This window comes from Ruditapes philippinarum, unplaced genomic scaffold (assembly GCF_026571515.1).
Source record: "Ruditapes philippinarum isolate M1 unplaced genomic scaffold, ASM2657151v2 ctg5425_1_1_1_1, whole genome shotgun sequence".
NCBI lineage: Eukaryota > Metazoa > Mollusca > Bivalvia > Venerida > Veneridae > Ruditapes > Ruditapes philippinarum.
In genome coordinates, this window is record NW_026854953.1 from 13,890 (window position 1) to 28,742 (window position 14,853).

General features: G+C 33.8%; 1 protein-coding gene across 2 annotated transcripts in view; it reads left to right on the top strand.

Moving 5' to 3' along the window:
- LOC132741585 (cAMP-dependent protein kinase type II-alpha regulatory subunit-like) overlaps positions 1-14,853 on the top strand; it is a 90,029-nt gene that overhangs the window by 4,345 nt on the left and 70,831 nt on the right. Inside the window, exon 2 of one of the 2 annotated variants that reach the window (XM_060729785.1) lies at positions 54-408. In XM_060729785.1, coding sequence (XP_060585768.1) covers positions 279-408 — 130 coding nt within the window. In that variant the 5' untranslated portion in view covers positions 54-278. The remainder of the gene's footprint in view (positions 1-53; positions 409-14,853) is intronic. The other variant, XM_060729786.1, reaches the window with a different exon arrangement.

Here is a 14,853-nt window from a genome sequence, read left to right on the forward strand (position 1 = left end):
TTGTATTAATGTATAAGTAACTTGCCAATCCTATAAAATTTGTCTTTTTGTAGTTAATGAAGAAGGAAGAGACCTGTTGACAATTGGAAGAAAGAGTGATTAAGTCGTGGGAATATCGGCATGACGTATACCACTAGATAAAAGGTTTTTCATTTTATAGTGTCGTGGAAGTGCTCATGTGTGATAAATATAAAAAAAAATCTTGACATAAATTAGCATATGTTTTAATTCTGATGTTCATTTAGTTATCTGGAACGTGATTGAAAAAGTACTCTGGTATGAAGACGGAAAGCAATTCACTATTCTCACTGCTGGCTAAAACACGTGACACACGTGCAGAATTTGAATGTCAGCAACATGTTCATTGGTTCCGGAACAAATCCTTCCTGTTTCGTTCGCTTAAACCAGGTAAGTTAAAACGACTTTCTTATTATGTATATTTATTCCTTAATTTATTTTGTTGAAAACGACTGTATTCCCGGGTCAGGTAATTTGTTAAAAATTTAACTGTAATTCTTTTATAATTATAATTTATAATAAACGTTGATAAATTAAAAATTGTTTTCAGAATATGTATGATTCCGACATTATTTTGTTTATTTTAGTTCACATGTAACACCTTACCGTCTTGAAATATTAGCAAACGGTGTTTACGTATGCCAAACTCCGCGCACCGGTTACGCTACGGCCAGTAACTAATCCTGTAAGGGGCGATCACTGCGTAGAAGATTGTACTTATGCAATTGAAAACATTCATATCGTCAAAAATCTTGGATGGCAGAGAGGGAAGATCACTACAATAATAATAATAATAATAATAATAATAATAATAATAATAATAATAATAATAATAATAATAATAAAATCTTTATTTATAGAAGGTAACATACAGATTTTACACAGTAAGAAGTAACAAAGAAAAAAATGTAGATCGGTACAAAATTTAAAATCTTTTTGTACAAACAAATAAAAATGAAATATATTTTCTTGAATGTAAAGGTTATTAATTTTCATTCATTCATCCGACTGACACTCATATAAAAATCATAGTAGTTAAAGCAGCACGCCTCCAGATTCATGTTAATTTTCATAAAAATTTTAGATATGTATTGTATGTAATGTATGTAAAAATAAAATAATGTGAGGTGAACAAATAAAATAATAACATATTGCAATCGGCACTTACAATCTTCGAAAATTACCAAAAAGTGGTCAACATATACAAAAACCGCCCTTACTGCATTAGTAACACATAAAATACTGCAAAATCAGTGTAACCGCACATGACGTGTAACTTTGAATGTTTTTACCTTTCTTCAATGTTTTGAGCATTTTTCTCAATATAGACTTTCTTGAAATATTTTAGGCTTATCTAGAGGCGTGCAAGCTTTAAAGATTAACTCGTAATTATTTATTTTTTTAAAAGAGAGAGAAAAGAGAAGTCAATTTTCATCATGTATCTATCTATATACTTAGAAAATAAATTTTACAGTTGCTTTTGAAAGATTGTAAAGCCGAACATTGTTTGATAGTAATAGGTAATTTATTACAAACGTCAATACTGAAATAAGAAAAAGAATCCTTTAAATAATTTGTATGAGGTATACTTTTCAGGTGAGCGATTATGCGTAAATTATGTAATTCATTGTGAGAGAAACGAAATATTTCACTCATATACAACGGTACCAGATTGTTTAAAGATTTATACACCATAATTGATGTGTGGTATTTTACCCTTAAATTGAATTTCAGCCATTTAAGTTTATTAAAAAGGTCTGATATTGGTGAACGTGTATACTTTTGGCAGCTGTTTTTTGTTTTTTTGTTGTTGTTGTTTTTTTTTTGTTTTTTTTTGTTTTGTGTTGTTTTTTTGGGGGGGGGGGTTGAACTTGATGTATGAGTTTCCCCATACCGTACAACAATAATCATGTAATAAATATCTTTTTTACTTCGTCAGTAAGGTTAAAAATGATATGTTTGGTGAGGGCAATTTTGTATTTAGTTTTTTTGCAAACAGAGTCTATTTGATAATGTCACTTTAATGTATTATCTACATAAATGCCCAATAACTTTTTGACTGAGAAGTATCATTTACTTTTAGTAGGAGAGGATTACATTTCTTCACTTTTTTGAAAAACTAATAATCATGCATTTTGTTTTATTGGGTGCAAGGACATATTATTAATAGATATATTGAAACTGGGCGATAATTTTCAGTCTCTACTTCCTGATTTAAACACAGGCAAGACACGGGCTTCCTTAAATTTATCAGGAAAAATACCCAAATGAATGCTCTTATTTATAATAGATGTTATGCAAGGATTAACAGTATCCCCAGAACTTTTTTTTTAAATTGCGCGGCAAATACCTTCAAGGTCTTAGATTTATTTGTGTTCAATTTTGAAATAATTTGCTTTACTTCTATGGTCGTTATATAAGAAATATCAAATACGTGAGAGCCTAGCAATGTATTCATTTTTCCTTTCAAAGTTTTGGTAATGATATCTGAAATATTGTTAAAATGCTTATTTAGTTCATTGATAATTTCTAATTCATTCTCAATTACTCCATCATTTTTTTCTATTTTAGACGGAAGTATTATCCGTTTAGTTTGATTGATGTTAGAAGCTTCTTTAAATTTTTCCATACATACTTTGAGAAACAGAGTAAAATAAAATTTAAAGAATTATTTGGATTTGTAATTGTTTTAGTAATATCTATAACAAATTGTTAAAAGATCACGTTAAACATTTTCTTCACGAAAATTTTTAGTTATTCTATATTTTATCACCTTTTGCAAGCCATATTTTTTATTTTTGTTAGTTTTAGTTGAATAAACCATGCATACAGGAAAATGATCAATTATAGATAGAGATGTCATCACTTCTACTGACGTATTTCACGGTGATAGGGCGTTTACCACAACTTTATTCGTTTGAATAAGTTCGAAAAAAAATCTATATAGATACCATTGCACTTACCTAACTGGCATTATTTACATAGACCAGACCTTCAGAAGTTTCCATAAAATAACATATGATAACAGCAACATTACATACGACAGTTACTTATAAAGTATGGTGCAAATGAAAACGGTTCCAGTATTTATTGGTCAAACGGAAAAAGAATGCGGTGTTTGAATTCAGTGTTGTACGGTGCTCCAATATTCGAGTCAATAGGCCTTTTTTCAACATATATTCCCTAAAATTTACAATAGAAACACACAATTTTGTATGGATCTTGAATTTATGCCTAACCATAATGTATACACGAGCTCGTAAGGTCATAGAACAAATACATCGTTGTTTTAACACAGGTTTTTGTGACAAGTACGAGTCATGTTGAGGTAGACACGATCTTTTGTAAACACTATTTCTTCGAAGTATGTAACTTTTTGTGAATTGTGTTGTGCTAGATTAACGATAAATTGTTTCAAAAATTCGATAGAGTACTTAAACAATTGGAATAATTTAGCAATGTCCAGCAGTAAGATATTTTGTAAGCTATTACCTGCAATTTGGTTATCCCGCCATTAATATTTTGTCCAGAAATATATGGTGTCTCGGTCAGAAGGATGATATTTTGACGTTGCGCGGAAAAGTTGTGGTAAACGCCCTATCACCGTGTATTTTCTGTACCTAGTTTATTTCCTATACCACAAATAAGCTGAGGGAAAACGTTTTAACTGTTTTCCATTAATTAAACAAGTTTCAAGTTGTTTTTTTCAACTAGGCCCATATGGGCATCAGTTTTGAAAACAGCAAAATTTCACAAACAAATGAGCATTGTAACACCGCACTTTGGGGTCAAACGCACTTTGGGGTCCAACGCACATTGGGGTCAAAATCGAGAAATTGACCCCAAAGTGCGTTAATATGCTACATATCAACGCACTTTGGGTTCAAGAGGTCTAAAGGTGTCATCTGAGTTCTGCTTAAATACTGAGTACTGACTTATTTTCTATCTGCGACATTGGAGTATTTGAGGTGGAGTTCAAGATGGCGGTCAATACTTTAAGATGCTTAAGTGATAAAAATTTATTAATTTTACCACTTAAAATATCTAAAAATTGTGTTCATATAACAAATTTACGGTGGCATAAAAGTGACATTTGCATTTTTTTGTTTTTAGTTTTGTATACATATTTTATTTTAGTTTTGCATACATATTTTTTCAGTTTTGCATACATATTTTTTTAGTTTGGCATTCATATTTTATTTTTGTTTTTCGTACATATTTTATTTTTCATACATATTTTAGCCAATCAAAACAGTCTTCAAATCTCATAACAGCCCATAGTTGAGTATAAAACTAGCACAGTGGTTTGGTCACATTTCGGCCCATTTTTGGAATCGGCCCAGTCGTTTTCGGCCGGGCAAGTCTGGTTTCGGCCGACCCTTTTCGGCCCATTTTTTATATGTATTTTATACAATTATTGTTGTTTTTTTATTATTGAATACTATTATACTAGTGTTTATTTGGAAAGGGTTGTTGATTGGTGATCAGTTATTATTCCATGAAGATTGCACCACTCAACCCCACCAACTCAACTTATATGCCAGGTGTGCCGGCTCGAGGTCGGGGTCACACCTACAGGTCAAAGGATAAAGACTTGGGTTTCATGTCTGCTCCTTATCTCGAAACCCAATGAAGGATTTTAAGGCACCTTGTGACAAATGTAAACCACATCGAGACCATATGCAGAACTTTTCTTTGGGTTACCGCGGACTATATATTTATATATATACTAAAAAGTGGTGTTATTTTTTTTATACCTCCAATAATGAAAATGTTTGTATATTACCAAATGTAATTTACAGATGGCGAAGTGTTTGAAAATGGTGTAATTATCCAAACCTCTACTTTGCAATTGGCGTCATGTAAAAATATGTACGAAAAAACAAAAATAAAATATGTACTAAAAACTAAAATAAAATATGTATGCAAACTAAAAAGAATATGTATGCAAAACTAAAATAAAATATGTATGCAAACTAAAAAAGAATATGTATGCAAAACTAAAAAAAAGTATGTATTCAAAACTAAAAAAATATGTACGACAAACAAACAAAAAAGTATCCAAAAAAATACAAATGTCACTTTATGCCACCGTTCAAAATACTCTAGTACAGAAATTGTGTATTCCTAGAATTAAAAGATGCTGCGAAAAATATCCCGTTCTGTCGGTCATTTATTTGATAACTTTTGGTGCCATATTGAGCCCCATTTTAAATATGTTGGGAATGAAATAAAATGCAGTTAATATTTTTTTTCCAAAGAACTATAAAAATAATCTATTGCAATGTTCTGGTGAAACATCAAGTTTTTCGATCGGACTATAAATAGTGATTTTTACAAATACATTATTAAGCTTATCAACAAACTTAAGGGTTTTTGTAAGCTCCGTAACAACCGTTCGCCAGAGGCTTTTTATGGGAAATCTTACATACTTCTTAAGAAAGAGCAAACATAAATTTTATAATGTAAAAATAATGGTATCAGAGAAATGTAAGATGCTTGTTACCTGAATAAAGTAGCGATAAATGTGAAATTATTTGTCATAAAAGAAGTAAAAACACTTTGACTTCCATATAAAATACTAATTCACTATAACTGTACTCATCATTGCCAAAAAGCAATTGACACATGAAAAAGATGGTTCAGGTAATTGGCCATTGTGTATTTTCTGGATAATATAGAAGAACATCAAAATAAAAAAGCTTTTAAGAAAAACAAATAAAAGCATAATGGGCCTTTAAAACGTTATTTTTAACCCTCGGGGGGATCGATACCCCACAATCCCCTCTATACCCCCAGTGAGAATTTTACATTATTCTGAAGCTCCGCTCTTAATGTGCGACTACTTAAAAAGTTGATATTTTTAAAGCCGCATCTACAACTAGTCAAGTTTCTTATATGTCACATTTAGCTAAATAAATTGGTCTTTCAATATATTATCAGGCACATTTTTTACTGAAATGTCTTACTAAGATTTCCCAGAATTTATACATTTATCTATGCTAAGACTATCATATTTCTATAAAAATTGTAAATAAAAAACGGTAAAATAATTCATTCCGCTAAAAACAATGGAGTTAATGAAAGGTGTACATTCTTTTAAAATAAATGGAAAATTTGAGAAATTTTTTTAACCTTAATAATTGATACAAATTCTTTATTTGGTGATTTATTTGGTGAAAGTTCTTCACTTACTTATCAAGACCATTTAAATCCCTATTGATTCTATTATAATTCAGGGCACATGTTTGTGTCTATTTAATACCTTGATTCTTTGTTTACCATTGGATTTGACTCCAATATATTATTTAAACATAATGATCTTTAATTTTCTATGACCCCAAAGTGCGGTCGTTTGCCTGATGTTAAAAAATGCATATGTACCTGTTTAACGCACTTTGGGGTCGAAATTGGACCCCAAAGTGCGTAACGCACTCTGGGGTCGGACCCCAAAGTACGTAACGCACTTTGGGGTTGGACCCCAAAGTGCGTTTGACCCCAAAGTGCGGTGTTACAGAGCATTAACAAAAAATAGTAAAAATGTGTAAAAACTAATTTGCATGATTAATATAAAAATAAAACTAGTGATACTTATGAATGACTTATAGAGAGACTAGAATGAGACATAATGCAACCGCACAATGAAAATTCCTGACCAAAAACGCAACTGAAGTGATGCAGTGTCATGGTGTAACCACAACATGGGGCCCATGAAGCCCCACATTGTAACCACACCATGCCCGTACAATTAGTTCCACTAAAATTAAATAGGAAGTGTCACAATGCGATTACAAATGTCATGAGACCTTTAAGATGAAAAAATAATAAATAACAAGATATGTTTGTAAAACATGTATGCCCCCTATCAGCAGCCAATTAGTCATGTGATAAGGTTATTATGCATGACTTCTGACCCAGTGATCAAACAATTAATAAGGGTTATCAAGTATCTACTGGTCATGACCTTAACCTTTGACCCCTTGACCCAAAACTCAATAGGGGTCATCTGCTGGTCACGACCAATCATCATACAAAGTTTGAAGTTCCTATGCCTCAGCGTTTTTAGTTAATTGATCAGAAACCGTTTTTACCTACAAGGTCAATGTGACCTTGACCTTTGACCCCTTGACCCAAAAATCAATAGGTCCTCTGCTGGTCATGACCAATCACCATACCAAGTTTGAAGTTCCTAGGCCTAAGGGTTCTTTAGTTATTGATCGGAAACCGTTTTAACATACAAGGTCAATGTGACCTTGACCTTTGACCTCAAAATCAATAGGGGTCATCTGCTGCTCATGACCAATCACCATGCCAAGTTTGAAGTTCCTAGGCCTAAGCGTTCTTAAGTTATTGATCAGAAACCGTTTTTACTTACAAGGTCAATGTGACCTTGACCTTTGACCCCTTGACCCAAAACTCAATAGGGGTCATCTGCTGGTCACGACCAATCATCATACAAAGTTTGAAATTCCTAGGCCTAAGCGTTTTTAGTTAATTGATCGGAAACCGTTTTTACCTACAAGGTCAATGTGACCTTGACCTTTGACCCCTTGATTCCAAAATCAATAGGGGTAATCTGCTGGTCATGACAAATCACCATACCAAGTTTGAAGTTCCTAGGCCTAAGCGTTCTTAAGTTATTGATCAGAAACCGTTTTTACTTACAAGGTCAATGTGACCTTGACCTTTGACCCCTTGACCCAAAACTCAATAGGGGTCATCTGCTGGTCACGACCAATCATCATACAAAGTTTGAAATTCCTAGGCCTAAGCGTTTTTAGTTAATTGATCGGAACCCGTTTTTACCTACAAGGTCAATGTGACCTTGACCTTTGACCCCTTAAACCCAAAATCAATAGGTCATCTGCTGGTCATGACCAATCACCATACCAAGTTTGAAGTTCCTAGGCCTAAGGGTTCTTAAGTTATTGATTGGATGCATTTTTACCTACAAGGTCAACGTTACCTTGCCCTTTGACCCTTTAACCCCAACATCAATTGGGGTCATCTGCTGGTCATGACCAATCACCATACCAAGTTTGAAGTTCCTAGGTCTAAGGGTTCTTTAGTTATTGATCGGAAACCGTTTTTACCTACAAAGTCAATGTGACCTTGACCTTTGACCCCTTGACCCCAAAATCAATAGGGGTCATCTACTGATCATGACCAATCACCATATCAAGTTTGAAGTCCCTAGGCCTAAAGTTCTTTCGTTATTGATTGGAAACCCTTTTTACCTACAAGGTCAATGTGACCTTGACCTTTGACCCCTTGACCCCAAAATCAATAGGGGTCATCTGCTGATCATAACCAATCACCATACCAAGTTTGAAGTTCCTAGGTCTAAGGTTCTTTTGTTATTGATCAGAAACGTTTTTACCTTACAAGGTCAATGTGACCTTGACCATTGACCCCTTGACCCCAAAATCAATAGGGTATCTACTGATCATGACGAATCACCATACCAAGTTTGAAGTTCCTAGGCCTTAAAGTTCTTTAGTTATTGATCGGAAACCGTTTTTGCTTACAAGGTCAATGTGACCTTGACCTTTGACCCCTTGACCCCAAAATCAATAGGGGTCATCTACTGATCATGACCAATCACCATACCAAGTTTGAAGTCCCTAGGCCTAAGGGTTCTTTCGTTATTGATTGGAAACCCTTTTTACCTACAAGGTCAATGTGACCTTGACCTTTGACCCCTTAACCCAAAAATCAATATGGGTCATCTGCTGGTCATAACCAATCACCATACCAAGTTTGAAGTTCCTAGGCCTAAGGATTCTTTTGTTATTGATCAGAAACAGTTTTTACCCAAGAGGTCAATGTGACCTTGACCTTTGACCCCTTGACCCCAAAATCTATAGGGGTTATCTACTGATCATGACCAATCACCATACCAAGTTTGAAGTTCCTAGGCCTTAAAGTTCTTTAGTTATTGATCGGAAAACGTTTTTCCTTACAAGATCTATGTGACCTTGACCTTTGACCCCTTGACCCAAAAATCAATAGGGGTCATCTACTGATCATGACCAATCACCATACCAAGTTTGAAGTTCCTAGGCCTTAAAGTTCTTTAGTTATTGATCGGAAACCGTTTTTGCTTACAAAGTCAATGTGACCTTGACCTTTGACCCCTTGACCCCAAAATCAATAGGGGTCATCTACTGATCATGACCAATCACCATACCAAGTTTGAAGTTCCTAGGCCTTAAGGTTCTTTAGTTATTGATGGGAAACCGTTTTTGCTTACAAGGTCAATGTGACCTTGACCTTTGACCCCTTGACCCCAAAATCAATAGGGGTCATCTACTGGTCATGACCAATCACCATACCAAGTTTGAAGTTCCTAGGCCTAAGGGTTCTTTAGTTATCACTCGGAAACCATTTGGTCTACGGACCGACAGACCGACGGACCGACGGACCGACAAGTGCAAAGCAATATACCCCCTTTTCTTCGAAATGGGGGCATAATTAAATAAAATACATAAAAAAAGCTAAATAATGAAAATCAAGACAATACTTGGCAATAGATACTCACAAGAAGGTGGTAAACATTATTTCACAATATACATTATTCTTTGTGTAAAAACAGACAGTTTGATAAATAAAGTTCTATCAGTATTTTGACATGATTGCTGTAAATTAAACATGTTACCTCTTTGTAAATAAATGGGCAAACACGTACTTTCCACGATAAATGTTAAAAAAAGGACACTGAAAAATATAATAAAACTCATCACCTAATAAAGAATTATTTGAACAGAGATGGCAATAAACACGACGACTTTTAATGGTACATGTTTTAGTTGACTTGGGAGATTGCTCGCATACGTGTACAAATGAAATGTGTATGCAGTAGATATTAATCAGCAATTGCGACTTCGTTTATATATATATGTATACAGTCGACTCTCGTTATCTCGAAGTCATTGGGACCGTTCAAAAAATATCGAGATAACGAAATGTCGAGATAAACATATTAGGGTTAGAACAAGGCGAAACTGATTTTTACAAAAGACATGTGCATACCTTATGTCAAATAAACTATAATATCCCCATGTCTTGTTTTCATAGGCCTAGTCAATATTTAACAAAGTAACATAAGCGGATGTTTACCAGCGGAAATACGGGTGTCTGTGATAAAAACACATAGTGAGGTTTACTCAGTAATACACCAATATAGTGAATCGGATATCGGATATGGTTAATCCAGATATCCTCCCGGGTTATTTATCGGGTCTTTCTCGAGATTGTTCCACCGCTGATTGATTTGGTGGTGATGTTGTGAAACAATATTGCAACGATAGCGTTTCTATACTTTCACTTTTTCATTTACATTTAAAGTCATAATGAATTGATACAGTGTTCGAATATTTAAAAAGAATGTAAAATTCACTCATTGTGGACATAAGTCAATCAACACGCTAAATAGATTAACTTTTATAAAAACAGCTAAACTTGTTTCAAACATAATCGTCATTATGACACGCGCTATTAATTGAGCAATTATCGTCTAGATTGTGTTTTTCACACGTCTGAAGGGAACAGACGAAGTCGAGATAAACAAAGGATAATAGTGTGAAAATAACTGTTGGGGCTGAAATTTTACATCGAGATACTGAAATTATCGAAATAGAAATATCGAGATAAACAAATATTTCCAATATAGATAAAGAAGGAAGAAAATCGGGACTTTCAAAATTTCATCGAGATAACGAAATATCGAGAAAAGCGATGTCGAGATAACGATAGTTGACTGTATATAGAACCTCAAAATGTAACAAAATCAAAATGTATATTTCAGAGCGCAATTTATGTATACACATTAGCCTTAACAAATTAATATATAGAAAATAAAAAAAGATAAAGTGCCAACATAATTACAAGTCTAGAACTAAGAATTACACTGTGCATATATCCAAAAACGTAGTGCTAAATGTGAAAGTACTGCAAGAATCGTGCAAAAATAACACCGGATCAACACTGTTCGGACTTCCAGAGCCTTTGCTGCGGCTACCCTTACCCCCAACACTTTTAAATGGTCAGAAGCAGGACCCTTCCTGCGTCTACCCTTATCCCCATATCATTACTAAATGGCCAGGAACAGAGCCTTGCCTACGGCTACACTTACCACCAACACTATTAAATGATCAAAAGCCCTTCCTGGGGCTACCCTCAGCCCAACTATATTAAATGGACAAAGACAGAGTCCTTCCTCTACCCTTATCACCACCATTAATAAATGGCCAGAAGCAGAGCCCTATCAGCAGCTTCACTTATACCCAACAATATTAAATGGTTGAAGACAAAGCCCTTCCCGCCGCTTCACTTATCCCAAACAATATTAAATGGTTGAAGACAAAGCCCTTCCTGCCGCTTCACTTATCCTCAACAATATTAAATGGTTAAAGACAAAGCCCTTCCTGCCGCTTCACTTATCCTCAACAATATTAAATTCCTGCCGCCTTCACTTATCCTCAACACTATTAAATGGTTGAAGACAACGCCCTTCCTGCCGCTTCACTTATCCTCAACAATATTAAATGGTTGAAGACAGAGCTCTTCTTGTAGCTTCACTTATTCCCAACAATATTAAATGGTTGAAGACAAAGCCCTTCCTGCCGCTTCACTTATCCCAAACAATATTAAATTGTTGAAGACAAAGCCCTTCCTGCCGCTTCACTTATCCTCAACAATATTAAATGGTTGAAGACAGAGCTCTTCTTGTAGCTTCACTTATTCCCAACAATATTAAATGGTTGAAGACAAAGCCCTTCCTGCCGCTTCACTTATCCCCAACAATATTAAATGGTTGAAGACAGAGCTCTTCTTGTAGCTTCACTTATTCCCAACAATAATAAAAATTATGTTAACATAAAGTTCAACATCATAAAAAATAAAGATCACGATATTGAAAAGGCGTGGAATGATCTAAAGAAGTGTTACTAATGTATTTCCGACGGTTTTCATGATTGTACTATTCTTAGTTTTCTTTAGGCTGCTAGGCTGCCAGGCTGCTAGGCTGCCAACTTCAGGCTGTTAGGCTGCCAACTTCATTAACCACTGAAAGTAAAAAAAAAATATGATGTAGAAGTGTCGAGTGAGTGGAGAAATGTGTAGCAGCCGCTGGTTGGTTTAATATATTACAATGTACTGTAGTGTTATGTTTTTATAAATTCTGCCAAAAGCTTGATTTGAGGCATATGACGTTTAAAGTCGAAAACAGATTATGCTAATCTTACTACGTACTTACTTGACTTCAAAAACAAGTGCTTAAACGATAACAATATTACTTATTAATCCTGCTTTGAAAGGTTTACTACTCAATAACTTTTTTTCTAAAGTAGCGTGGCAAAATGACGTCATCCTTAGAACGAACAAAATTTATTTATAAAAGGGGCGCGAGTATGGCTAATAATGTATGATATCATAATTGATAGATCCCCACTCTGGCACCTTTCATTTGAATAACAAGTTAAATGTTGATGCTGCACATCAAAGACGCCGCCAAATGATGTGAACAGTCACAGGTAATGTACAAAATCAGAATTAAAAGTCGTTCTCTATTACAGTTGAATATCCGAAGCACTAATTAATTTTTTCTCCATGTTCTTAGTATGTGTCTGAAATTCTGAAATGTTTATCTGTAGCGACAAAGATTGAAACGTCCGGTCGAATTAAAAATAAATTGGATAACAAGTGAAATTGAAATGATTGGTAAACTTAAAATAAATTCAAGACAATATGTGCCAAGAATATGTCCATTTAAATATTGGTGCGAATTGCATAATGTTCGAACGATTTTGAGGACGAACTATCTGTTATTTTACAAATAGCGAAAATATGTCTGTAATATCAAATAATAGTTATGAATAAATTGATAAATATAATCAATTCTTTGTTACGTATTGTTTACTTATTTATAAAAGATTAAACTACTTAGGTAAACAAAAGATTGCATATTCGCCTAGAATCTAAGTAGGGACCACAAAATGTAATAAAAAAGAGAACAATCGTCGGTCACAGAATCCTTCAAAATAACCTATTGCAAATATTTGTCAACGAAGTCTAAATGCTAGCATATTGAATTTGGCGACAATTTAAGGTGGAGACGAACTTCAACAGAGGCGGAGCAAATGAATTGAGTGACACTGCTTCAGTCGTTACCTCTCTCAACGGTTAAGTTTTAAAACGATCGACTATAGACTGGCTCATTGGCACGTTATTTATTAGGTAGATAAAATTAGATAATTATAAAAAGAATATGATATTCAAACATGACACTATCACTTCAGTTAAACGTTTATTTAAATCTCTTAAAGCTCTGTGACATGTTGTACATCAGAAAAGCTATTTTTATTAGAAAATTTTAAAACAAAAAAAAATGCACAAAATCAACTCTAAAATTTTCCCCATTGCTATACGGACAAATGCATATATACTAGACGGCGCTAACAATAAATTTACCCACAAACATTGACATGTGCACTTTTGTTAACAAATATGTTGTTGTGAAATTATTATTGTATCCACTAATCTGATGAACGATCTGAGATAAGCATCGTATACGTCACTGATAAGAGACCTGTTCTAAAAATAGCCACATATTCAAAGAATCTGGATTAATGTAGATTATCCAAAATAATGGTTACGAATACTTTTATTCACATTTCTCTCAATGAAAATGATGTTCCTGGAGCTAAATTTGCGTAAAGCATGATTGAGAAACATTCTAATGTACAACTACGATGATGGTTTTTAAAAACATCTGGAAAATAAAGATGATATGGTGAAAAAGAAATTACTTTCGGGGCATGTCAATTTAAGAATAATGCCGGCACTTGGCAATTTGGTTTAGTTTCACTATATATTTATCAAAATTTGAAATGGTGAGATGTATTGTATAATTTTAAGAAATTGGGACTAAAAATGAAAGTGTATCTTTCTGTCCCAGATATACTGTATGAAATTTTGTTTCTATGTAAAATACGTATAGATTGGAGATGTCATGAATTTATCCACCAAAGTGCTACGAGCATAAGATTAATGATTAATATTTTGATTCTTTGATTATTGTAGAATAAGCAAAACTGTGCATTTTTCCTATTTTACCTAATACAAATGCCGATTCTAGTATTTATTTTATAAAATATAATGTATATGTACATGCATGCTTGCATGTATAGACCTTTTTACAATACGATTTTCCATAGCAACGAATGTTGCATTTCGCGCATGCGCATTCTGCGTAGGGCAAAAAGCAATAACGATGTCTACAGTTTATCATACTTTAAGCTTACTTTAGGCTTTAATAGATGCGATTTCATGTTATGTCACCCAAAAAAATATTAATTTTGGGATGACTTAAGGCGGTAAGTACTGAAAACGTGAATTCATTTTTAACAGATCTACGAAAAAGTGCGGGAGAAATAATTCAATTGTCAAAACGGGCACACACATGTCTTTGTTTAAGGTATCATTAGACGACTTTTCCATCAGTAATATAAATTGAAACAGCAGGGTGTTAAAGATAAAATTCTATTACCCCTGTATTACATAATATTACACAATTTGTATTGTACACTTCCTTTGAATAACTGGATTGGTCAGGCGGCAAGTGTCAAACAGATTGGCACGCAAACGTTTGTTCATTCAACCGGGACGTTTAAATATCATGATATAGTTAATCAGTTACGCTTATTAAAATGGTAATTTATGTAACTTTTAAATATACCGATCAACGTTTATGGATTTTGAGAAGAGAAAAATTGTGTGACGTGCATTATTAAAAATAACATGTAATACGAAGAAGCGGAAAAATGTGTATTATAT